We start from the raw sequence: 27,028 nt of genomic DNA on the forward strand, positions 1-27,028 counted from the left end.
CCTCAGCCCAGACTGGGAGGACGTGGGCCAGGGAAGCAGCAGCCCTCCGTGGCCTTCAGCAAAGCTGCTCTGACCTTGCCACTCCGGCCAGCTCAGCCAGAGCCTTGGGGGATGATGAGGAGTCAGTGCTCGCAAGGAGAAGGCGAGAAGGCTCTTCGGAAACATCCTGAAAGGAGTCAGAGTTTCAGATAACACTAATTCCATGTTAATTACTAAGTTAATTTCATGAACTTAGCCCTTCCTTGGGCCCTGATCCCTAAGTAAATATCCTCCTGAAACATGACCTCTCTGAGAATCTTTTATCTAACAGCCCTTGTCCTGGGGAGCTTTTCCCTTAAGTTCCGTTTTCTCCTAACCTTGCAGGACGGTCCGCGTGCATTGTCACAGCGCTGTTTCCCTGTGGAGGATTGAGTGGCTGGTGAGACGTTTGAGGCCCCTGCCCTCCTGCACAGGCTCTCCTCTGCAGAAAGGGTTGGGATGCCAGCAACAATAGCAGTTTATCAACCACCGGCCTCCATGGTCACCAAAGCCTCTAAAATCCCTTTGCAGAGGATTTCTCTGGTGCACGAGCTCATTCACCGCCTGAGTCCTTTGACTGTGGTTTTGGGTGAAGGTCTCTGGGGAAGGCAGCTCAGAGGAAGCAGGGAAACGCTCTGGTTCGGACACGGTGGGGGGACTGGGGGCGAAGGCGCGAGGGTGTCGCATCACCAGATGCCCCAAAATAGCGCCCTGCCCCGGAACGCAGGCCACAGGAGTTCTGAGGGCATGCACGTCTCAGGTGGAGCTTTGTGATGGTGTCTGTATCTCTCATGCAGATCATTTGGGTGCAGGTATATTGAAAGATCCCACACGGAGCTCTCAGAGTACCCATGAGACTAAATCTCCCGGGAACCCAGACTCAGTTGGGAGGACGGAGCCGTGACGGGTCGCAGTCTGGATCGGAGATCAGCCTTGGGAATCCAGCGGGTTGGGATTTCTCTGAAACAGGGAGTGCAGCGCAGGTGGGAGGGAGGAAAATCTGGTTAAGATGGTCTGGTGAGGAGGGAGAAAGGGCAGTGAGGGGGCTCTCACAGGGCTCAGTAGCACCTGCTTGGCCTCAGCTTTCTGAGGGCCTGGCCCTCTAGGCCGCAGACAAGGTCAGGGCAAAGTAGGGGTGAGTCCTGTTAACACCCGCCTTTGTGCCTGCCTCCTGGGCACCACAACCTGGACATTCAGCTGGAAACACACCCAGTTGGCTTGACACCGCACAGAAGCCAGCATCTGCATCCTTCCCGGATCACCCCTCCTGGCCCCCTCAGCTCCTGCCTCTCCACCAAGAAGACCGAAAGCAAGTGCACCACACCTGCGGAGAAACCCTTCAAAACACAAATGAATTCTCCTTTTTAAAAAAAAAAAAAAAAAAAAAAGGATATTGTAGTAAGATACCTCAACCAAAATGTATTTGCCAAACGCCAAACTCTCACTTGGAAAAGATCTGGATAAAAAGTAGCATACGCTGTCTTGTCATCTCCTCCAGGAGTTCTGACAGCAGCATGTAGGTGTCCGGTCTTGCAGCTTTTATTGCATAAGCGACTGCACAGCCGGAGGAGGCCGGGGGTTCCCAGCAGTCTCTGTGTGAGCTCTTCCCGTTCTTGCTCTGACTCTAGAGCAGACAGATGTGCACTTTTTGAAGTAAAAGGCAGTGAGCTTTAAAATGCATAATTGTTGGGCTTCCCCGGTGGCGCAGTGGTTGAGAGTCCGCCTGCCGATGCAGGGGACGCGGGTTCGTGCCCCGGTCCGGGAAGATCCCACGTGCGGCTGAGCGGCTGGGCCCGTGAGCCGTGCCCGCTGGGCCTGCGCGTCCGGAGCCTGTGCTCCGCGATGGGAGAGGCCACAACAGTGAGAGGCCCGCAAAAAAAAAAAAAAAAAACTTAATTGGAGCTCATTGTTTTTCAGCTCACTAAAGGTATATAGGTATATTGTAAGTGTATTCCACCCCATTTGGGGTCAAGGATCAAGTTTTTCTGTGCACAGTTACAGGTCTTATCTCTTATTTTGAAGGGGTGGGTGCTGATGCTTTTTCAGTTACACAAATACCTGTGCCCCCAAGCACTGGTGACACAGAAAGGAGTGAGGCCAGACATTTCCCGCAAGGAGCCCCATGATTCAGGTAGGTGAGACAGATGTGAAGACAAATACTTACAAAATAGGGTGGCAAATGCACTGATAGACATGTGTACGGAAGAGGGTAATTAGTTAAGGTCACTGAGCATCAAGATGTGCCCTCTGGGGTGGCCTTTGAAAGGTAACAGATGCAAACAGGGAGCAGAAAGAAGAGCACTCAAGGCAGGAGGGGAGGCGCTGGCTGACACTCAGAGAAGCAGAGCCGTGAATAGTTTGCACTGTTCCAGAACTGAGTTCAAGGGCCAGGGCAGGGGAGCAACTGCCGTAAGCTGAGGCCAGGCCGTGAGCTGGACCTCACCCGGGTGACTGCCACCTCTCCCTTCTGTAGGCCGCTGGGAGCCGGCCTCGCGCCTTGCAGTTCATCCCCACGGAATTCACAGAACGCTCGCTCCCTCTGTTCTGGACTTGAAGTTACGCGTCTCTCCCATCCCCCACCTAGTTAATCCGAGGATCCAGTACTCCTCCTACCGCCTCCAGCCCCTTGCTGTCCGGGAGCAAGGTGTCCCCTGGCCTGAGACTAGCCGATTCCAATCAACAAATACTCACAAAGTACCTCCTGGGGCCCATTTAGCTGCTTGCTCTTAAAAACGGCTATGCGGGTCTCAGTGATGAAAATGCAACAGAAGCCAGGGCTGAATTTCTGGTAGGAAGATATCTTTGGGCCATATAGAAAGTGACATTCCTTCTGTTTGCTCTAAGTTTCATGTCACATCCTTACTGCATCAGGGGAGTCTAGGAGCACTCTTGCAGAGATCCCGGGACAGTTTGTTGTCTGGATCAGAAAATCCTGTAAGCCTGAGCTCCTGTATCAGACTGGAGCTCTCTGAGCTTGAGGACCATTTCTTATTTGTCCTGGTCTGCCCATCCGCTAGCACAGCGCCTGACACTTGTAGGCTACCAATAAAACTTTACTGAAATAATTAATATCGCTACAGGTGAGGTAGGCTGCCGCTGTGCTGTTATTCCAGAACAAGATAGGCTCCCGGTTATAGGGGCACATTAGGGGCAGTGCTGCCTGGCCCAGGTTAAACACTGTCTCATCTCTGTCAGGCCTTCGCCAGGGCTCCTGGTCAAGAATGCCCGCTCTTTTCTGTGTTAACTGTGCAGTAAGGCTGGTTGAAAGTAAAATGGTTCGTCCAAGGGCCTGACACTGTACCTGAAAACTTTACTATTACTTTCACACCTTCGGGATCTTTTTTGGTGTTATTTGGGGAGGTTTTTGTTGTTTTCTATTTTTGTGTTTCTTCTCTTTTGAACTGTGAGAAGTCATCACAGATCACGAGTGCCCTGCACCATGCAGTGTGTCTAGGTCACAGCCGCTTCCAAGGGTGTGGGCTACAGAGGAAGATTATTTTAGCAGGTAGGCAGGAAAGGAGACCCATTCTAGACCATGGTTAGGGGCCAGGCAGGGGCAGGGGGTGCTCCAGTGCCCGTGTTAGAAAGGAATCTGGATGAAAGCACATAGCCCTGGAGTGGGGGGAGCACCCCTGAATTCAGAGATAAGTGTCACCTGCTTCACAGTGTTGTCTAGTGTTGATCCAGAGTTCAATTGATTTTCTGCCATTTTAATGAAAACCTATGTACCAAGAGTCTTGACTCATCTAAAATTGGAAAATCAAGAAGTCTGCATTGGTCATGGATCCCGTCTCTTTTCAGCCCTCCTCTCCTGTCCTCCATCAATGAATAGACCCAATTAGGCAGGATTTAGCCATGAGTCCCAGTATAGTAACTAAACTTATCATGATTAGTACTGATTATTTTCTTAAGCAGCAAGTAGAAAAGCACTCTTTTGAAGTCAAATTCTGTCTCAAAAGTATGCACTCGTCCTTAAAATTTTTCATTGAATTACTTTTCTTTGCACTTGAGATTCCCTTCTGCCAACTGGAAATCAAGCGCAGGCAGACCTCAGAGATACTCGAGGTTGGGTTCCAGACCACAGCATTAAAGCAAATATCGTAGTAAAGTGAGCCATACAAATTTTTTGGTTTTACAGTGCATATAAAAATTATGTTTGCACTGTGCTATAGTCTATTAAGTGTGCAATAGCATTATGTCTAAAAAACAATGGACATACCTTAATTTAAAAATACTTTATTGCTCAAAAATGCTAACCATCATCTGAGCCTTCAGTGAATCAGAGCAGTAAAAACATCAAAGATTACTAATCACAGGTCACCATAACAAATATAATAATAATGAAAAAGTTTGAAATATTACAAGAATTACCAAAATGTGACACAGAAACATGAAGTGAGAAAATCCTGTTGGAAAAACGGCCCCGATAGACCGGGGTTGCCACAAACATTCAATTTGTAAAAAACACGCTTATCTGCAAAGCACACGAAAGTGAAGTGCAGTAAAACGAGGTCTGCTATAGATGAATACATAAAAAGTTGGATAGGCGGCAAACAACTTGATTCTGCAAGTTTACTCTTCTTTACGTAAACCCAAAATATACCTGATCTAAAACCATGAGGAAATGCTAAAGCTTTCTTGCCGAGTGGCCTGACCGATGCTGGTGTTAGTTTGTGGTATAAAGCAAAGTGATTCGGTTATACATATATATATTATCTTTCATATTCTTTCCCATTATAGTTTATTACAGGAAATTGAATATAGTTTCCTGTGCTATACAGTAGGACCTTGTTTTTTATCCATTCCATATATAATAGTTTGTATCTGCTTATCCCAAACTCCTAATTTATCCCTCCCTCGCCTCCATCCCCTTGGCAACCACAAGTCTGTTCTCTATGTCTGTGAGTCTGTTTCTGTTTTGTAAATAAGTTCATGTGTGTCATATTTTAGATTCTACATATAAGTGATATCATATGGTATTTGTCTTTCTCTTTCTGACTTACTTCACTTAGTGTGATCATCTCTAGGTCCATCTGTGTTGCTGTAAGTGGCATTATTTCATTCTCTTTTTTTTTTTTTTGACTATGCCACCTGAAAATTAGAACATTTTATATATTGACCTAATTTTCAAACGTATTCACTGTAAAAAAGAAAAAGTGGTGAACTAGTCTTGGTGGTGTGTATATATGTGTGTGTGTGTGTGTGTGTGTGTGTGTGTGTGTGTGTGTGTGTGTGTATATACATATATATATGAGATCTTTAAAAAATTTTTATTGGAGTACGGTTGCTTTACAGTGTTTTGTTTCTGCTGTACAGCAAAGTGAATCAGCTATACATACACACGTATCCCCTCTGAGATTTCTTTTTTAACTGAGGTTATCTGACTTACGTATTCAGACCACCACCTGGATTAGTTTTATAGTGACTAGTTCTAGAAGCATCAGAGATAACATGCAAAGTACTACAAAAATGGTAGCATTAAAGGTGAATTCACGGAAATGCCTTGGTTTGAGGATCAAATACCAATCTCCCAGTTCAATGAATAGCTAATAGGGTGCTTTTTCTTTAACATGGAACATAAATGGCTTTTCCTTCTCTTTACATTTAAGTGATCCGCTTATTATGTTTGTGGCAGAGAGGGTGAGTGGATTCATATAGAAGCCTGCGTCTATGCACAGGCAGCCGAAAGTCCTGAGGGCATATGTTCCAGAGATGGACAGCTCGGTGGTGGAGCACTGGCTGGAGCCCTGCAGTATCCGGTTCCAGCTTAGTTCTGCCCGTAATCACAGGAGCCAGAATGGTCATCTTGGTCCACACAGCATAGGAGGTTAACATTCCATAAGTCTCAAAATGACCTATGGATACCCTGAACAGAGAGGCAGTGACTTCTAATGGGAATGGAATATTACTCAGCCTTAAAAAGAAAAACGAAACTGAGTTATTCGTAGTGAGGTGGATGGACCTAGAGTCTGTCGTACAGAGTGAAGTAACTCAGAAGGAGAAAAACAAATACCATATGCTAACACATATGTATGGAATCTAAAGAGAAAAAAGAACCGGTTCTGCAGAACCTAGGGGCAGGACAGGAATAAAGACGCAGACGTAGAGAATGGACTTGAGGACACGGGGAGGGGGAAGGGTAAGCTGGGACGAAGTGAGAGAGTGGCGTGGACATATATACACTACCAGATGTAAAATAGCTAGTGGGAAGCAGCCGCATAGCACAGGGAGATCAGCTCGGTGCTTTGCGACCACCTAGAGGGGTGGGATAGGGAGGGTGGGAGGGAGACTCAAGAGGGAGAGGATATGGGGATATATGTACATGTATAGCTGATTCACTTTGTTATACAGCAGAAACTAACACACCATTGTGAAGCAATTATACTCCAATAAAGATGTTTAAGAAAGAAAAAAAAAAAGACTTAATGGGGCATGAACAACTCAATGAACTGAAGTGGAGAAAGCTGTAATTAGAGAAACTTAGGGACTGTTGACTTCCAAGGTAGAACAGGTACTTCTCCCCCTCCAGTTAGTACTGAGTTAGGTTGGAGTGGACTTTGTCCTTCACATGACTCTGTACCCTGGGAAGGATATTGGGGAACTAATATTTGAAGATTATACAGGTGTTTCAAAGACTGGAGAATAAAACCTATGAGGAAAGAAAAAAAGGGGCCAGGATTTTCTGACAAGGAAAGAAGATGGGAATCTGTACTCTCACTTTTTATCACTTCACTAGGCTTACTTACCTGTCTTTCCCTTCAATAAACAGTGAGCCATGTGAAGGCAAAGACTTTTCAACCTTCTATCTCGAGCATCTAGAATGTACCTCATTCACTGGTGGTGGTCAATAAATCAAGTTTGTGTTCTCTGTTAGAAAAAGTGAAATGGACTTAAGTTATAGCCTGGTGGATGTTGCAAGATGGAATGGGTAGTAAAATTCCAATACTAATGTTGAATATTGAGTGATTCCTATGTATCAGCCACTGTATAAAATGTTTTATGCATTTTCCCCCATATAATTCCCACATTCCTTGGGGGAAACACTCTTATTTGTCTATTTTAAAGACGAGGAAACTGAGAGAGCGACTCTGAGTTCTTTGCACAGGACACACAGCTAGTATGTGGCCGAGCCGGGATATGAATCCATCAATCAGGCTTTTCTGACTGCAGAGCTCAGGCTCTTAATTACTATACCTACCAGTCAGAATTCAATCTGGAAAAGAGAAACCACTCTAGGTGTTTTAATAGGAGGGGACTTAACATAGGGTATGAATGCCTTCCGAGTCCATCAGGAGGGCTAGGGAATCTAAGGTCAGGGGGCCAACAGGAATTCAGTGATTAGTTCAGGAAATCAGTAAATGCCAGAATTGCAGAGAACTGCTAACAGACATCTCAGCCTCTACAGGTTTTATTCCCAGAAGGGTGCCTGGAAGCCTCTGGCAGAACCTCACATCTGCCACCTGCTGAAGCTTATACACCTGCTTCCACTGCCCCGGTACAACGATGGCTTCTGTTACCCTTCAGCCTTCCAAACCCTCTGGGGGTGCCTCTCATTGGCGACATCTAACTCAGAACCCTGCAGGCAGGCATGTAGGAAACGTAGTTCCCCGTCTTCTAGCCCCTGTGAAACCGGGTCGTGCTCCAGAGGGAGAAATGATGCTGAGATGTCCACAGATAACCTTTCATACTGTGCTGTACTATCTTGCAGAAACCTTGGGGACTTCTCCAGAGAACTTGGAAGGCAGGATAAACTATGGTATCTTTTGTGTTTCCTCCCAGAGGCTAAAGAACAGGCCAGAAAATGATCTCAGATGCCCTAGCACTGCCTATGATTTCTGAAAACAACCACTGAAGAATTCTGAAACACAGAATGATAACTCCTTAACTCATTAGTAAGGATGGGTTTGTGCCTTACCCTAGGTACTCAGGAAATAACACCCCTCCCCTGGAAGCTTTCATATTCAAATAGAAGGCGGGGGAGAGGTGGAGGCTGTTGAGTTGATACACAATCTTAATACAACGCACTAGTTCTGTACAAAGGCAGATAAGATGTGGAGAATTCTGTTCTGTGGATTGCAGATGGTTTTAATGAGAAGGCGAGAGTTCACTTGGAATCAAGCAGTGGTTTTCAACCCTGGCTGAATAGTAGATTCATCTGGGATGCTTGTCAGAAATACCGATGCCTGTACCCAATCTAGGACCAATTAAATTAGCATCTCTGGGAAGGAGGCCCACGACTCAGTGTTTAAACACCACGGGTAATGCTGACCTCATCATTGAGAAACCCCTCAGAGCCTTTACAGTTTCCAGTGTGCTTTCACTTTTATTGTCTCATTTGTGTCTCTACTGTCATACCATTTTATTAGCGGACAAACTAAAACTCAGAGTTCGGGACTTGATCCAGGGAACAGAGCTATTCAAGATATTCAGCTCTGCAGACTGTGCAAGTTCACTCTGCGTTGTATAGTGGTTCCTACGCTTCGCTGTAAATCAGAATCACCTAGGGAGCTTTTAAAACTCTGGATGCCCAGATCACACCCCAAATCTATTCCATCAGAATATGGGGGTGGGGTGGGAGCCAGGCATCAAGATTTTTCAAAGTTCCCAAGTTATTACAGTGTGCAGTAAAGTTTAGAAAGCACCATGTTAGGCCATATTCAGGAAGCATATGACAGGGGCGTAGCTCAACATGTGTGTATTTGCTTATTTGGAGATTATGCTGGGTTCTCTTTCCTAACCCGAGCAGTTTATCTGTTCAAGTAAATCTCTTAATTAGGGGCTGTCTCAGGAATCAACTTGTCCATAACAATAGCCACAGATGTGCAAAAACTGGTATTGCGCCCGCCGTATGTATGAACCTTCTAGATTCAATACATTCTTCCTGTCAAAAGTGATGAATGAAATAAGCAAAGCATTAGCTAGCCAACAGAATTGGCAACCACTTTACTAGTTTACTGGCCACTAGCCTGTGACATCACAGACTGGAGCGTAATCTCTGCAGATCTCGTTTCTCATTCCCCTCAGAGTAGGTACACAGTTCCCTTCAGCAAGGTTCATGCAAAGAAATGCCCATGGTCAAGTCTGTGCAAAGCTTCCCAGTCAAGGTCCCCCAACCTCTCTTCCGCTTCTGCCGAAAAAGGACCATGTTCTTTCACACTCTGTACTTGACCTCATTACGCCTTAGAAACGGAATTCTCTAATACCAAGAACATTAGTTCAGAAGCTAATTCTCTAAAAGTCCTTGTAATGAACAAAGAGAGGAATTTTAAAACCATCTTTGAGGAGCGAGCCTTCCCTATTAAAGCACTCTTTCTAGAGTGCAGCTTGTTTTTGGATAGAAATGATCAAGTCCGTCCAGCCCTCTTTTCCTAGAATTCTTTTAGGAGGAAGCAATTTTCAAGTCCGGAGAAAGCTACTTTACTTACAACCATGGCCTGCAGTTGCCCTGAATGGAAAGGACAGAGCATTTTCATATTTTCACAATCACACCAACTGTGTGTGGTGCTTAGAGCTTTCTGGGTAGAAGGAGTCCTGAGATGTTCAGGGAAACTGGGCCCAGCATTCCATTTTTCCCAGACAAAGGGTTCCCTCCAGGTGGCTCAGATTCCCTATCTAGTCCCCTTGGAACTGTCATTCCAAGTAAAAAGAACAACGAGCACACTTTTTAAAATACACAACTAAAAAATAAAAAAAAAAAAAAAAAACCGAGGAAACAACCTGGGATATTTCACATAACTTTAGTGAGATGTATCTTTACTACATCCAACAGAAGTGGGGACGTGATAAAAGTGGACAGACCTCCCTCGCCAAGTGGTCAGCGTTCTACGAGGTGTATTTGCAAGGCCGCCCCTGTTGTGTTTTCCGAGGCCGTGGCTCCTAAACGCGTGGCCCTGAGCGTACCCCTCTGTGGGCCACCTGCAGCTATGCACTGGTTTCTGCCTTACAGCTGTTTTGCAAGACATCGTGGCGTGCCATGCCACGAGCAGATAGCATCACCAGAATTAGGAGCAAGACAGCTCGTTGACACATTCAGCTGGCTCAGAAACAGGCCTTTGGAATCCCTGTCTCCACCAGGAATTGTCGTTGAGGGTGTGCGCTTACAATCAGTTCTGACCACAGCCTTCCCTTCTTCCTGCTCAGCTCCTCCACACTCCAAGTTACCAGGGCCTTTACCTTCACGGGCTTGTCCAGTGCACCCGGTGGGGCGGGAATCGTAGAGGAGACTGACCCCTGCAAGAGGCAAAGGGGAGCTGCGGGGAGGCGGGGACATGACACCTTCTGGAGTTGTCAACACCCCTCACCTTCCGCAGAAGCTCTGAGCCCGTGTTGTCCGGTCCAGCAGCCACTGGCTGCACGTGGCTCCTGAGCCCTTGAAATGTGTGTGTTGTCACCTTGAAATGTTAGGTTGGCTTAAGTATATTGAATATAGTGTAATTTTACCTGTTGTTACTTTTTTTTAACGTGGCTGTGAGAACATTCGAATGGCCTGTTCGGCTTGCGCTGCGCCTCTGTGAGACAGTGTGAAGGATGGCTGTTCGTGCTTTAGCTCAAGCAATTGGAAGTGACCTTGAAAAGGGACACACTAAAGATTTACTGCCATCCAGGGGCATTCCAGTTACTCATCGATGCCAACAAATTACCCCCAAACTTAGTGGCGTTTGTCATCTCACGGTTTCTCTAGGTCAGGAATCTGAGCATGGCATAGCTGGGTCCTCCAGCCAAGGGTCTCTGGAGAGGCTGCCATCAAGGTGTCAGCCGGGGCTTCAGTCGCTTCAGAGCCTGACTAGGGAAAGATCCATTTCCGAGCTCACATCGCGTGATTGTTGGCCAGACTCAACTCCTTCCAGTGGTTGGGCTGAGAGCCTCATTCCCTCCTTGGCCACTGGCCAGAGGTCCCCTGAGCTCCCGGCCGTGGGGATTTCTCCAGACAGCAGCTCCCAACGTGGCAGCTTTCATCATCCAAGCAAACCAGCCAAAGAGCCAGAGTATGCATTGCCAGCAGCTGGACAGCAGCCAATCTCAGGAGTGACACGCCATCACTTTGCCCTACTCTGTTCCCTAGAAGGAGGTCGCTAGGTCCCGTCACACTCAGGGTGGGCAGGACACGGCACCAGGAGGCTGAGACCATTGGGAGTGTCTTAGAGCTGCCGGCCGCAGCCAGATAACAGGGTCCCGGTAGCCTTACCTCCGTGCACCAATGCCATGTACTGACTGTAAGGGGTCCAAAGTGCCGTGTTCCCGTTTGCCGGTTAGTGCGTAAAGAAACTCGGAAATCATCTATGATTGGGGAGAAGAGTGGGAAGTGAGCAGGTAGAGAGACAGGAGGGGAGGTAGACCTTTCCCTGGATTTTTTCTTCAGGGTGGGTATGGCATTGGAACCCTGTGTGTGTATCACTTTTCCGAAAGAAAAGAACGTCATGGGAGTGCAGGATAGAACCCACCTCCATCCCCAGGCATGCCGTGCTCGGGGGTCACCTTCCCGGACTCCATCTGACTTCTTTAGGAGTCTGAGGCCAGCACAGGTCCCTCCTCCTCCAGCACTCTGCTCGAGGGCCCCTCCCACCATATGACAATCACTGGATTCCTTGTCTCCGTCCCCTGATAACCCGAGGCTCTGAGGGCAGGCACAGAGCCTTTGGAGCTTGTATTCAGTGAGTCAGGCTCGGTTGGTTGAATGAACGAGCCCTTTTCCTTAGCAGAGTTGGGGGTGAGAGGAGGGGGTCCGTGGTCCTCGCCGGGGGTCCTACCCTGTGGGCCAGGGCAAACGGGGAGAGATCTGGGGAGGAGTACACATCCTCGGGGCCCCAGGCCCCCCCACCCATCCACCAGACCACGGGCCCCAATAGGCCCTCAGAGGTGGCTCAAGGGACCATATCACAGGTGATCGACTTTCAGTAGCTGACTAGAGATGTAATAAACCTCTGCGGGCAGGAGGTGATGGCCCAGCCCGGTGCTTCTCAAAATGTGGCGTCTGGCCGGCAGCCTCTGCATCACCTGGGGACTTTTTATACACATTTGGGGGCCCCTTCCCACCGCTGGAGGTGGGCCCAGCCGCCGGTGTCGTAACAGGCCCTCAGGTGATGCTGCTTCGGCTCTAGTCTGAGAACCCCTGGCTCAGCTTTGACTCCCAGGGTGCCTGTGGAGGGAGCTTCCTGCTTCCCTGGGGGCCAGAGGTCAGAGCAGGGGGCCTGCTAAGGCCGCTTTTCTCCGTAAACGTTCTCCCACAGCACCTCCGAGTCCTAGGGCAGCCCACCTGCCCCAGAGGACTGATCTGATGAGGGACTTTTCGGTACACTTGGCCGCTAGCGTCTTGTTTTCAGTTACTTGGAAGAATATTTTGTGACTTCATGCTTTTCTAAATGTGCCTTCGTGGTGGAGCTCGGGGACACACTGTTCCTTAGAAAGAATGAAGGATCCTGCAGACGCAGAGCGTTTGAGAGGATGTATACTTCTGATGCTGTGTGGACCGGAGCCTAGAGGACTTGACGAAGGCTCCTTGGGGGCTCGGCAAATTGCTCTGTTGCTCTGCTCATCATTTAGCATATGTGTCATCTGGTTTTATGTGCAGATGCTGTTAGGAGAAAAGAAAGAGATGAATCTAGTTTTTTTAACTACCCAAAAGCTGTTGGGTGTGTGTTAGGGGTCACATTTCACTGTAATAAGGAAGCATCTAGAAAATACCTAGAGACAATTGATTAGTTTGTAACAGAGGAAAGAACACATCCCTGGTCTCAAACCCAGTCGGGGAACTGGCACCGTCTCCCGGTCCAGTCCTCGTGGCCACCTGGTGCAGGAGCGCCGGGGGCGAGTCTGATGACTGCCTCTGTTCCTGGTCCACGGGAAGCTGCTCTGTTATTATAGATTCACCGGCTGTTGCCTGAGGGCAAGGCTCTCTCCTACACTCCATATCACATGCGAAATGTTTCCAGAAGTAGTCAAACAGTCTATGTAGCACTCTACCATCTAAAAGCACTGCCATGTCCATTTTCTATTGAATTTTTAGAACAATGATGGGAAATGTCTTACCTGGCATACGAGGAAGTAAGTGCTCAGAGAAGTAACCAGACTTCACCCCAGGCTCCTGACTCCAGTGTGGATCTTGACTCAAATTCCAACCTGTCAGTTTTACTTTTATGAGTCGTATCAGCTCAGATCCAGGGAACCCTCCAAATCTCCAACAATCTAACTGGACTTTCCACCCATTGGTAAAGGCAGAGAGTCAGAATTCAGAGCCACAAGAGGCTGTAGAGGTCATTTTATCCCAGCTTCATTTTAGAGATGTGGAAATAATATCCAGAGTGAGTGAACAGTTTGCCCAAGTTTACAGAGCTGGTTCTGGACAGAACTCAGACTCAGTGCTGGCCAGCCTCATTCTATACTCCACACTCTAGTACCGTGGACTGTGTCCTTTTATTAGTGTTGATTTTCACTTTCCTTTGATTTCCGTGTATTCCATATTAATATACTAGATATGGGACTATTTGGAAAGGCAGTTAGTTGCTTGATTGAGCTTTTGAAGACACACGTTCATACCATATCTCACCAGGGTTTGACAGGTTTTGACAGGTTTGACAGGTTTCCTGAATGAGGTTGGCTTTTGCGAGGGTCTTAAGTAGCAGGAAATGACATGCTGTGCCCCAGGGAAAACAGGCCTGTGTCAAGGTCGCAGGCGGACTCATCGTATAAGCGGAAGAAAAGGACCATTGGAACCTATTGTCCTTATAAACAGAAGAGCTACAGGACACCTTCGCCCCCGGGTGACCGTGGCAGAATCAGATCGTTTGTGATTTCATTGACAGTTAGAACCAATCCTAGGAAGAGGGGGTCCAGGCAGAAGATGTGTGTGAACAGAAACCGTCTCCCTATGCTCCACATTGCCTCAAAAGATGTAGATAGGAAACCCGGGTAGGAAAGCATCAGAGCTGGAAACTCTCAGGTCATCTAGACCACCCTTTGTCTCGTTCCTGATTTCTACGTTGGCTTCCAGACCAAGTTCCTTGGATGCACTACGTCACCAACCCCAGGCTGAGCCTATCCTAGCCGTGCTGGTTCCCAGTTAACTGGGGAATGGCGTGAGCTAAAAGTCTTCTGAATGAATGTGGGGAGGAAGGTGGTCAACTGTTTTTGAAAATAAGTCCACTGACCCTGACAGAGCAGTGGACTTCAAGAACAATGAAATGAGTTTTATAACTTCTCCTCCTGTGTTCCAAGCAGTGGAGAGGATGGCTTGGGGGATTCCTTCAGAGGGGTGGACTTGCATAACAAATAGGTTTATCATGCGTGGCTAATTGTTAGAATAGATATTTGCATATATGAATATGCGGGTTTTTTTAGTAGTACTGTCATTTAATCATTGGGTTGTTGTGAGGTTTAAATGAGATGCACTATAGAAAATGTCTTTTTTTAACATCTTTATTGGAGTATAATTGCTTTACAATGGTGTGTTAGTTTCTGCTTTATAACAAAGTGAATCAGCTGTACATATACATATATCCCCATATCTCCTCCCTCTTGCGTCTCCCTCCCCCCCTCCCTATCCGCCCCCATCCCCACCCCTCTAGGTGGTCACAAAGCATGGAGCTCATCTCCCTGTGCTATGCAGCTGCTTCCCACTAGCTATCTGTTTTACATTTGGTAGTGTGGTAGTGTATATATGTCCATGCCACTCTCTCACTTCGTCCCAGCTTACCCTTCCCCCTCTCCGAGTCCTTAAGTCCATTCTCTATGTCTGCGTCTTTATTCCTGTCCTGCCCCTAGGTTCTTCAGAACCTTTTTTTTTAGAGTCCATATATATGTGTTAGCATACAGTATTTGTTTTTCTCTTTCTGACTTACTTCACTCTGTATGACAGATTCTAGGTCCATCCACCTCACTACAAATAACTCAATTTCATTTCTTTTTATGGCTGAGTAATATTCCATTGTATATATGTGCCACATCTTCTTTATCCATTCTGCATATATGAATATGTTTAATGGGGATTCATAAACATTTGCCTTTGGCTTTAAATCTCAAATAGGTGGAGATCATAGAAGCACCGGCTATAGAAACAAACCTGCAAACCAAACAGACCGTTTAAAAGTGAGATTTTCAAGAAGCCATTAAGACATAGCAAAATGAAATGAACTTTAAAGAACTAAAGGATTCAGATCTGATAAGGGCCCCAAATGACAAGTAATTCCAGGGAAACCCTATTAATTAAAAACTGCTGCTCTGTGAAAGGACTGCCATTACATTTGAAGGTAGTTAATGTGCCCGTTTGCAATACCCGTGTAAGATACAGATGAGCCCTAGAAGCAGCTGGCCATCTGTTATGGGTAGGCCATTGTGGACCTCAAAAATATAAGCACCAGGGACTTCCCTGGTGGTGCGGTGGTTAAGAATCTTCCTGCCAATGCAGGGGACACGGGTTCGAGCCCTGGTCCGGGAAGATCCCATATGCTGCAGAGCAACTAAGCCCGTGCGCCACAACTACTGAGCCTGCGCTCTAGAGCCCACATGCCACAGCTACTGAGCCCACATGCCACAACTACTGAAGCCCGCGTGCCAAGAGCCCGTGCTCCACAGCAAGAGGAACCACTGCAGTGAGAAGCCCGCGCACCGTGGCGAAGAGTAGCCCCTGCTTGCCACAACTAGAGAAAGCCCGCGTGCAGCAACGAAGATGCAACGAGCCAAAAATAAATAAATAAATATTTATTTATTTTTGCGGTACACGGGCCTCTCACTGTTGTGGCTTCTCCCGTTGTGGAGCACAGGCTCCGGACGCGCAGGCTCAACAGCCATGGCTTACGGGCCTAGACTCTCCGCAACATGTGGGATCCTCCCAGACCCGGGCACGAACCCGCGACCCCTGCATCGGCAGGCGGACTCTCAACCACTGTGCCACCAGGGAAGCCCAATAAATTTATTTAAAAAAAAAAATATATATATATATATATATAAAAGCACCAGCTCCAGCGTAAAGTTGTCTACTGCTCAATTAAAAAATAGTACACACAGGGAAGCTACCATCATCAAATATTAAAGGTGCAAGGGTTGTATTGAATTCCTCCCTTTTCTGAGGGCCTTACCTTCAGATGAGGCGAGTGGGTTCGTGAGAGTTCGTTATGCCAGACCTTCAAAATTTTAAGGCACTTAAAAATGGCTAAAACGGCGATGCTGATTTGAATGTAATGTGTGAGAAGAACCAACCCTGGGAGACAGTATGCTTTCCAAAGATAGGTGCCCACCACTGAAAGAACACAGTAGGAAATTGAATGTGTAGGTGATTGGGAGTTTGGATGCCAATTCTTCTGTTGGTGGTGAGGCAGTGTTTTCATTCATCCTTCACTTCCAGAAACAGAGAGGTTCACCCGAGGTGGTCCTTGGCAAACCACAGATGGAAATGTTTGTCCTGGGTTCCCCGATCTGAGCTCAGAGGCAAACCTCCACACGCCCTTTCCTCTACACAGCTCCCATGGGACCCTCTGTCCCTGCGTGAAAACATAAGAGCCTGCAGCCCGTGGCTCGAACCTTTTGACCCTTTGTACCAGGTGATCAGGGGGCATGTTGTAATTTTCCTGGGACAGTAATTTTAAGAAACTGTTGTCTACACAGTTCACCAGTGAAAAATGGATAGAATCTGAATCACCTAATTGCATGTTTAAAAAAAAAAAAAATCCTGCCTCGGTCCTGTCAGGGTCCCACGTGGTCAGCTGTCTGGTCAGACTCCACCGTGAAGTTACCACCAGGCACTGACGGAAGTGCTCTGGACACAATGTGACAGCTCCTCGGGTGCTCAGGGCACGAAGTCCAGGTTTCTCTGTACCTCTGGCTGCATGTCTGCTCTCTGGCCTTCATTCGCAGAGTTTGATTTTATTATCTATTTTATTTCAACGTCCCTGTTGTCCCCAGGCTGTGTGGCCGACCACAGGCTCCCAGGATACGTCCCCCGTGCACTCAGGCTGGTGGCCATGTTTTCTGTCCTCTGCAGGCATGAACTCACATCAAATCAATCAACCACGGCAGCAATTATATCCTAAAATATATCCCCCTCCGCAACCTCTAGAAACGCCATCTTTTCTTCTCAAGATGGCCTGAAAACAGAGCACATGGCTTAGTTTTAAGGCATTGTTACAGAAACATCTTCTGTCCCAAACTGTTTACGCATGCAAGTTTCTTAAATGCTCCAAGGCATGGCCCTCAGAGGTAAAAGAGGAATACTAAGGAAAAATGAACATGTGTTGAATGTTGGTTCCGCTCGAGGTTCTATGCTAAGCACTTTCCACGGACTGTGTAATGATTCCCTGGAAAACCCACTGAGGCAGGGCTAGCTGAGTGGCACCGCCAGGGTTCCTCCTAGGCTGTCTGACTCCAGAGTCTGTGCTCAGACCCCCGAGGTCTGCTGCCCCGGCAGCGCCCACCTCGAGGTAGGGTTGAATGAGGTCAGGTCGGACAGGAGCTGGGACACCTAGGAGGGTGCTGCGAGGACATGGCGGGGGAGGGGGAGGGACATGGAAGGGGCGTGGCTCTGGGTGGGTGGGCGTCTCCATCGGGAGGAAGGCCTGGTGGAGCTCAGATGAGGGGGCGGGGTTAGCGATGCAGAGGTGCGTCGGGGTGCCCTGCGAGTCGGTGTGATAATGGAGCACGGGCCCTGCACTTATGTGCTGATGACCCACCCCCGCCTCCATCCTCACGTCCTCAGCGCTTCAGAGCATCAGAGGCTCGGCCTGCCTTCCTTTTTCAAAAACAGAGTCAGGTACCCTCCATCTCTGCCCTGTGTCCCAACCAACACTTACTTTGCATTTTCTTTCACTCTTGGTCTAAAACTTTTGTTATTATTATTCTTGTTGAATTTACTTACGCCAGTGTAATTCCTTTTGAAAATAGACAGATGAAAAACACGTTGTCAAGCAGGTGAGATCCGATTTGGGGGCCGACTCTGCCCCGAGGGTGCCATCTGTGTGTGTCGAAGGAGGCAGACACAGCCTGCACCAAGTGAGGACAGCTCTCAGGCTCTTAAGGGGTCCAGCTCGTCCGTATTCTGCTGTAACTTCAAATCTTCTTCAGCTCCTCCTCAGGCTCTCTACGGAGCCCCTTTGGTTTTCCCAGCATTAACAGGGACAAGCAGTGTGCTTTGGAAGTTGAGTCACAGGGACTCCACTGTGACCAGAATGATGCAGAAGGGCCGGGCGTGTCCGTGGGTGGCCTTGAGACTGAGTCATCCCCGCGCATGCCTGTTGGGGTCTGGGGCGCCGGGCTGTGGTGATGCGGTGACCGTCTGTTCCAGGAATGCGGTCCCTCATGCCGGTAGCAGCAGGCTCGCAGGATTACTGTGCGGCGCGAATGAGCGGTCAGACTCGGTGTTCCCATTTTTCCAAGACTTTCTGAAGTGTATTGGAGTCTCACTTCTCTCGAAGCCTCTCTTGAATACAGAATGTTTTTACATTTGATCCTTTGTTTTTGGACCTCACACCAGAAACACAATCTTTTTTTTTTTTTTTTTTTTTAACATAAGAGCAGTAAATTCCGTGATAATTTCTATTCCCAAAGCGAGGTGGATCTCTGACTGCTTTTCTTTCGGAAAGGATGGCAAGGGAGCTGAGTCTCACTATAGAAATGACAAAACCATGACCCAGAGGTGAGACTCTCCCAGGATCCGGGGCGTGAAAGGCAGCCTGAGACTCAACCAGACACATGTTCGTGTGTTGACACATTTAGCGGTGCACCTAGAATAAACAAAAGAAGTTCTACTCCCTGCCTTAAAAGGAACCCCCCGCACGGCTTTTACTGGGCCAGCTTCATGTGGTAACCGAGTCACAGGACAGGTGTGCAGCCAAGCTAAGATCCTTGCTCTGGGGCTTTAAGGGGCATCTTGCTCTGGTTGGCCATGGCCTTCAAATCTGTCCACACTGTCGCCCATACGCAGATGAAACTCCTCAGTCACCCTTGACGTGACTTCCATCTAACGGGGAGAGGGAGTCATTAACAACGATTGTGTGTCCTTCCCACCCACCCCCGATGGGACCACCCACATTTTGAACACCCAGTATTTACTGGGGAGTCCTTGAGATTAAACTGAATCGCAGTTGGCAGCTGACCCCAAAAGAGGGAGTGAGGAGTGGGGGTAGGAAACTGTCCTGACTTCTCTGGTCCTTTTCATCAGAAATGTATTTGTGCCTTTGGGTAGGATAATCATCTTGGGGGGACTTCCCTGGTGGCGCAGTGGTTGAGAGTCCGCCTGCCGATGCAGGGGACGCGGGTTCGAGCCCCGGTCCGGGAAGATCCCACATGCCGCGGGGCAGCTAAGCCCACGAGCCGCAACTACTGAGCCCACGTGCCACAACTACTGAAGCCCGCGCGCCGAGCACCGCAACGAAGAGTAGCCCCCACTCGCTGTAACTAGAAAAAGCCCGCGCGCAGCAACGAAGACCCAGCGCAGCCAAAAAAAAAAAAAAAAGCGTCTTGGGGTAGCTGCCCAGCCAACCAACTGGTACTGTACTCTGCCATCACTGTGCTCGCCAGTAGTGTCCCAGGACAAAGGAAACACCGTCCTCTCCTAGATTCTTCCCCAACAGCACTCTAATATAATAAATCACCAGTATCTCTTCTCTTCGAAGCCCAGGTTCAGGTTTGTGAGGTCAAGGGAAATGAGTGACGTGCCACGCAGACGTAAAGGGCGGTTGAGGTGCAGCTGTGCCGTCTTTGCCAGTGTTTGGCTTGTTTGCTTCTGGTTTGAATAACAAAAGAAGGATACTACTTGCTACTGGTAGAATAGCTGTAGCCAGGGGGGATTTGGTGTCCTAATGGTTGTGGCTTAAATGGTATACCAAGAATGGCTTTAACATTTCACAACGGTGCTCTTTAGAACAAATACGGGAGTGGTTTTACTTCAGGAAATAGGGGGCAAACTTATTTTGCAGACTCTCGGACGCTATGCAGCACAACCCTTCATTTTACGAAGAGGGAAATGGGGCTGGGGGCGGGGCCGTTTACCGATTGGCCCGAAACACACAACCGTGAGAGGCAGGAGTGGGTCCACGCCCTGCCCTGGCCGATCTTTTCCCCAAGCTCACCCCAAAAGTCACTGAATTTACTTATAAAAATATTCAGAGGCACGTATCCACAGTAGGCCTATAATTGGCTTTTATAGGAAACAACACACTTTAGGGGTCAGTCTTTGGACTTTGATGGTGATTTCAGAGAGGACAACGAGGCCTTCAAGCACAGGGACTCGGCGGCTTCCAGACTGATCCCCGGAGCCCCAGGGTCCATCCAAAGACGGACTCTTCCCCCCACTCCGGACAGAAGAGCTCTGCATTTATCAGTGCGTAGAGCACGCTTCCGAGTGAGACTTCTTTTTTTGTTTTGTTTTGTTTTGTTTTGTTTTTGCGGTATTCGGGCCTCTCACTATTGTGGCCTCTCCCGTTACGGAGCGCAGGCTCAGTTGCCATGGCTCACAGGCCCAGCCGCTGCACGGCATGTGGGATCTTCCCGGACCGGGGCACGAACCCGTGTCCCCTGCATTGGCAGACGGATTCTCAACCACTGCGCCACCAGGGAAGCCCGAGACTTCTTTTGAAATGACTTCATCTGAAAACTATTGTTCTACAAAGAAATCAATCAGCAATGCTAATAAGAATACAATTTCATCATCGTCAGAAATAATGTTTGAAATTTTTCTTTCTTTTTTAATTTAATTTTTTTAATATATCCTCCCTTTTAAATTTCATATTGGAGTAGAGTTGATTTACAGTGTTGTGTTAGTTTCAGGTGGTACAGCAAAGTGATTCAGTTATGCATACCCATATATTCATTCTTTTTTTTTTTTTTTTTTTTTGCGGTACGCGGGCCTCTCACTGCTGTGGCCTCTCCCGTTGCAGAGCACAGGCTCCGGACGCACAGCCTATACAATGGAGATGGGTTTCTTCATCTTTTTTTTTTTTTTTTTGCGGTACGCGGGCCTCTCACTGCTGTGGCCTCTCCCGTTGCGGAGCACAGGCTCCGGACGCGCAGGCTCAGCGGCCACGGCTCACGGGCCCAGCCGCTCTGTGGCATGTGGGATCTTCCCGGACCGGGGCACGAACCCGCGTCCCCTGCATCGGCAGGCGGACTCTCAACCACTGCGCCACCAGAGAAGCCCCATATATTCATTCTTTTTCAAATTCTTTTTTTTTTTTAACTTAACTTTTTTTTTTTTTTTTTTTTTAACTCTTACGGACCCAGAAGTAAGCTTCCACACGGCGGCCGTCATGACGCAGCTGAGGGACCCAGGGGCGCTGGGGAGTTCCTTCCCAGAGTCTTTCCAGAAAGTTTCCTCCTATTTGGTTTTCCTCATCCGGTAGGCTGTTCAGGCAGCTGTCTTTTCCAGATCCTTGATGGGGGAAGACCCAGCAGCTGCTCGGAGAACCTGAGTTTGTGGTTGTCTAGCTCTCGGCAAGGTTCTGCCCACTCTTTCCTTCTGCTTCCCGCGAATGGTGATGGAGATGGAGCTCAGCACCCGCCACGTGGAAAACACTGGACAAATAACTGTGGAATTACAACTTCGCAAGGAAAAGCACCTATTTGACTCTGTTCGTTTAAAACCTCTTATTCTTGAAGCAGGTCATCACGTCCTTTGGCTGTTGTGAGGGCTTATTTTCATGATGTGGCAGTTTGTAATTTCCTAAGTGCATCAGAGGAAAAGGGCTCAAAAGGAAACTTTTTTTTTTTTTAATTAGGAAATCTCATACGCTCATTGCTGAAACATTGCTCTAATACAGGTATTTTGGTGCTCAATTCCCTTGAATTTGCTAAGTATCTGTACCTCTTTGTTCCCTCTTTCAGAATGCTAGAAGATGACCTTAAGCTAAGTAGCGATGAAGAGGAAAATGAACAGGTAAGATTTTCCTTGATGTTGCGGTTCTCTGAATGTGATATGCTGCCGCCAACCTGGTAGTCTGTCCTGGGTACTAACTGAGTCATACAGATGCTCAACTGTGATGCTCGATATCCTCTGCCGATTACGAGATTCTGTGCCATTGGGCCAGTCTGTTCAAACGTCTTGGCTTTAATTTCCCTTAAAACTGTAATTCTGTGATCTTCCTGGCATCAAAGCCAACAGCAGCTATTTATAAGGAAGGCGCCTGGGATCAGGCTTCAATGTGAGATAGAGCTTTCTTTTTCGGAAAGGTTACTGGCTTTCTGGAGATCAAATGTGTGAGCTTCACCTCATCAGCAGGCAACAAGCATGCTTTAGCATTAAATATTGAGAAGTCTTATACAGATATTATTAACACTGAGCGGAAGCAAAGGTAGAGAGGTGAGCTAAAATGATGAATAAAAAATAATCGAGCTCGGAATAGCCTGTTTGTCTTAAGTGATAAATGTGCTTGAAATGTTCTCCCCTGGTGTTGATTTATCAGCTCGAGACATCAGTCAGGGGTTTATAAATACTCTTCTGATCAGTCAGTTAAGGTGAAAAACTACCCAATTAACATTCATCACTCTCACTTCTGCATTTCAGAAAATGTTTGTATTTTAAAGCAAGTTTGAAAACATGAAAAGACAGATTTTCCTCCACTTCTGTTTCCTTTTTCTCGTCACCTGTTTTGTATCGCGTCAAGGTGGGATAAACGTGATAGGTGTAAAGACAATTCAGAGAGAGGTTTTCTGTGTCGTTTTTACACGTGATACAAGACACCTATACTGTTCAGTTGATCTTGGAATAGTGAATTGTATACAGAGGTATCTTGGAATGCCGTGCAGGTGTTGCAGCTGTCTAGACATGCAAATAAATGCACATAATGTACTGAGAGAGCGTGCAGAGGTGAGATCAAAGGAAATTTCCGGGAAGAGCATCTGAGCCAGATATGACTGTGAGGTCACGGAAAAGCTTGCTCACCTTGTAAGAGAAGGTGAGGCATCAAAGAAGGGACTGGGCATGAGATAGAACTCAATGCAGTTTGAAACTAGACTGGTCAGCTGAGAAAAGCCCAAGTGAAGAAAGTTGGAGCAAGGAGAGCCACTCGGGCTTTTTTAGAGGTTGACTGATCTGTTTCTAGGTGCGTGCAGCAGGCCCGTCAGACATCCACAACCTAGCAATCTTGGCAGATCTGGAGGACGACTTCACCCCTCATGGTGGTGCCTCGTCTTTATGTCTACAAGCAAATGATTTCATCTCTTGTGTTTCTTTTCCCAGTGGAGGTCCAGATAGGATTGGACCTATGTTTGCTGTGCATTAAGTCACAGCAAACATGTAGAGTGTGTATACTTGATACTGGAAAAGGGATTTTCACACTCTTTCATTCAGCGAGACTTTCTTAATTTGGAAAGAATTTCCTGAATTATCTCCAGGAGATGTTTCCACTGAAAACACAATTTTAAAAAATTAGTTATCAAGGATGAACTGGACACATTCTCTAAGGCAGTGAGAACCTTTGGTTTACTCATTTTGCTTCATTAACTACTCCTTTTCAGTCTGTAGCTGTGGAAAATATTGTACTGTGAATCTACCAGTCACATCCTTCTTGCTTTCGGTCCGTGTGTATGCACACCTTCCTGTCTTTTACAAGGAAAGCAGCTAACAGAATGGATAACTTTCATACCCTAATCCTCCCTTGTAATTAAGACTCCAGACAGTGGTTTTGTATGTGGCAGTTTAGTGATTGCTCTAACACTGATTATATTACGTTATCCTTTATATATCCTATATATACCCTGACCTAATCACAAAATCGTAAATCCCATGCTTTTAAAAAACACTAATGACATAGAATTTTTTTTCTCTCCAAGACCAAAATATGATTGCACCCCAAAAGAGTGGAGCCTGTGCATAGACACAGCACACATACACGCTCTGCAATTCTCTGGCATTGAGAGATAATTAAGCATCTAACGTAAACTATTTTTTCAGATATAATCAGAGTCTGTCCCTTAACCCAAACTCTTTCAAAAATGTACTCTATATTTCCCTGCCTCAATAAATATAGTGGACTAAAATCCTTGTCCTTTTCTAACATGACACCTGGTTGTCTTTGTGACTCTTGGTCACCAGCTTGTGTAGCCACTGTGATAAAGGAACATCCACAAGTGCATCGAGTTGCTACACCTGTTTGCTCTTCCTAAAGTAGCCTCATACACTCATGCATTTGCATATCCCTGTCGTGACGTTCCTTTATCATTGCCTTTGTGCTCTCAGAATAAGAGACAGGCTAGTTTAGTGAGTGAGCCCCAGCTCAGCGGCCCTGCTCCCTGGGTTCAAATCCCTTCTCTGCTACCCAGTAGCTCTGCAACCTTGACCCAGTCACTGAACTGCTCTGTGCTCTGGTATCGCCATTTGTAAAATTGGAATTAACGTTAGATCCCTGCAGCCTACCACTTCCTCACAACTTGTGCTCACCCACCGTCTTCATGTCACCAGATCCAGTAGGCTTTTTTCTTCTTTTTTAGTCAACTTGCAATGGAATACACCAGGCAGAGAGAAAAGTTACACGTTACCTAAGAATACAGCTTGATGAATATTCATAAACCACACTCACCCATGGAGCCAGCACCCAGATCAAGACACAGACATGACCAGCCTCTTGGGTGTCCCACATCCCCTTCTGGGCAGCATCCTCCAAAAGAATAACCACCCTGCTGATTTCTTACACCGTAGGGTAACTGTGCTTGTCTTTGAAGCACAATTACATCAATAGGATCGTGAGTGCCCGCTGCTGTGTCTGGCTTCTGTCTCTCAGCAATTTGTTGGTGAGACTCGTGCATGATATTGCATGTAAGTGAAGTTTATTCATTTCCATTGCTGGATCCTATTCCATTATGTGCACATACTGTAATTTGCTTACCTGTCCTACTGCTGATGGACACGAGGGTGTTTAGGGCTGTTGGAATAGTGCTGTTACTAACATACTTGTACCGGCCTTTGGGGAGTGTATGGAAACATTCCTGTTGGTCTGTCCCCAAGAGTAGAAGTGCTATATGGGATGTTCAATTTGAGTAGACTATCCCAAACCATTTTCCCAAAATGGTTGTACCTTCTCACACTCCCACCAGCAATATAAGAGAATTCCCTTCCCATTGCTCTACATTTTCCTCACGTGCTTGTCTTTTTATATTCATGAGGGATATTGTTCCGAAGGTTTCTTTTTTTGTATCGTCTTTGTCTGGTTTTGACATTAGGACACTGCTGGCTTATAATGTGAATTGCGAAGTGTTCCTTGCTCTTCTCTTTCTTGAAGAGATTGTATAACATTAATGTTAATTCTTCTTTAAATGTTTGTCAGAATTTTCCAGGGAAACCATGTGGGCCTGGAGACTTGTAGAAACTTACAAATTCTATTTCCTTAATTGTTAAAGGACTATTCAGATTATTTCACATTGGGTAGGTTATGGTAGTACCTGCTCTTCAAGTAATTAATCCATCATGTCACTTACGTTGTCGTATTTATGTTGTGTACAGTTGTGTTCCTTCATTGTCCTTTTGATGTCTGGATCTATAGTGATAGCCCCTGTTTCATTCTTGATACGGATCTTCTTTTTTTCTTTGTCAGTCTTACTAGAGGTTTATCAATTTTATTGCTCTTTTCAAAGAACTAGCTTTTTGTTTCACTGATAGTCTGTCAGTTTTTCTTTTTTCAATTTCATTGATATCTTTCTTATCTTTATTATTTCCCGCCTCCTGGCTTGCTTTGGGTTCATTTTGTTCTTTTTTTTTCTAGTTTCTTGAGGGAGCTTAGATTATTGATTTGAGATTTGTCTTCTTTTATTATTTTTTTTACTTTTGAAAATTGATTTATTTTGATTTCTTTTTTTTTAAACATCTTTATTGGAGTATAATTGCTTTACAATGGTGTGTTAGTTTCTGCTTTATAACAAAGTGAATCAGCTATACGTATACATATACCCCCATATCCCCTCCCTCTTGGGTCTCCCTCCCCCTGCCTATCCCACCCCTCTAGGTGGTCACAAAGCACCGAGCTGATCTCCCTGTGCTATGCGGCTGCTTCCCACTAGCTATCTATTCCACATCCGGTAGTGTATATATGGCCATGTCACTCTCTCACTTGGTCCCAGCTTACCCTTCCCCCTCCCCATATCCTCAAGTCCATGCTCTAGTAGGTCTGTGTCTTTATTCCTGTCTTGCCCCTAGGTTCTTCATGACCTTATTTATCTATTTTTTTTTAGATTCCATATATATGTGTTAGCATACAGTATTTATTTTTCTCTTTCTGACTTACTTCACTCTGTATGACAGACTCTAGGTCCATCCACCTCACTATAAATGATTCAATTTCATTTCCTTTTATGGCTGAGTAATATTCCATTGCATATATGTGCCACATCTTCTTTATCCATTCATCTGTCAACGGACACTTAGGTTGCTTCCATGTCCTGGCTATTGTAAATAGAGCTGCAGTGAACATTGTGGCACATGACTCTTTTTGAATTATGGTTTTCTCAGGGTATGTGCCAAGTCCTCTTTTATACTATAAGCATTTAGTGCTGTACATTTCACTCTCATCACTGCTGTAGCCACATCTCACAAATTTTTGTATGTTGTATTTTCATTGTCATTCAGTTCAGTGAGACGTCATCCTCTTTGATGCTTTTAGAAGTGTGTTGTTTTATTCCCAAGTGTTTCAAGATTCCCTGTGATCTTACTTGTATTGATTTCTAGTTTGGTTCCATTGTGGTCTAAGTACACATCCTGTATGATTTCAATTTTTATAAATTCACTGAGTATTTTTTATGGCCCAAGATATGATCTGTGTTGGTGTATGTTTTATGTGTATTCTGCTGATGTTGGGTGGAGTGTTCTATAAATGTCAGTTAGAACCTGTTGGTTGATGTTGTTGTTGAGATATTCTATATCCTTGCTGACTTTTTGTCTAGTTGCTCTATCAATTGTTGGGAGAGGAGTGTTGAAGTCTCCAACTGTAATTGTGGATTTGTCTATTTGTCCTTTCCATTCTATCAGTTTTTGCTTCACATATTTTACAGCTGTTATTTTGTGCACACACATTTAGGATTGCTACATCTTCTTGGTGGATTG

The 27,028-nt window shown here is 46.4% G+C and overlaps 1 protein-coding gene across 7 annotated transcripts in view; it reads left to right on the plus strand.

The window, feature by feature from the left end:
• The window catches only part of AFF3 (ALF transcription elongation factor 3), a 565,510-nt gene that overhangs the window by 422,094 nt on the left and 116,388 nt on the right, over positions 1-27,028 (plus strand). For all 7 annotated transcript variants that reach the window (XM_067007120.1, XM_067007122.1, XM_067007124.1 and 4 more), the window contains one exon: positions 21,823-21,874. In XM_067007120.1, coding sequence (XP_066863221.1) covers positions 21,823-21,874 — 52 coding nt within the window. The remainder of the gene's footprint in view (positions 1-21,822; positions 21,875-27,028) is intronic.

The sequence above is a fragment of the Kogia breviceps genome, chromosome 11 (assembly GCF_026419965.1).
Source record: "Kogia breviceps isolate mKogBre1 chromosome 11, mKogBre1 haplotype 1, whole genome shotgun sequence".
Taxonomy (NCBI): Eukaryota; Metazoa; Chordata; class Mammalia; order Artiodactyla; family Physeteridae; genus Kogia; species Kogia breviceps.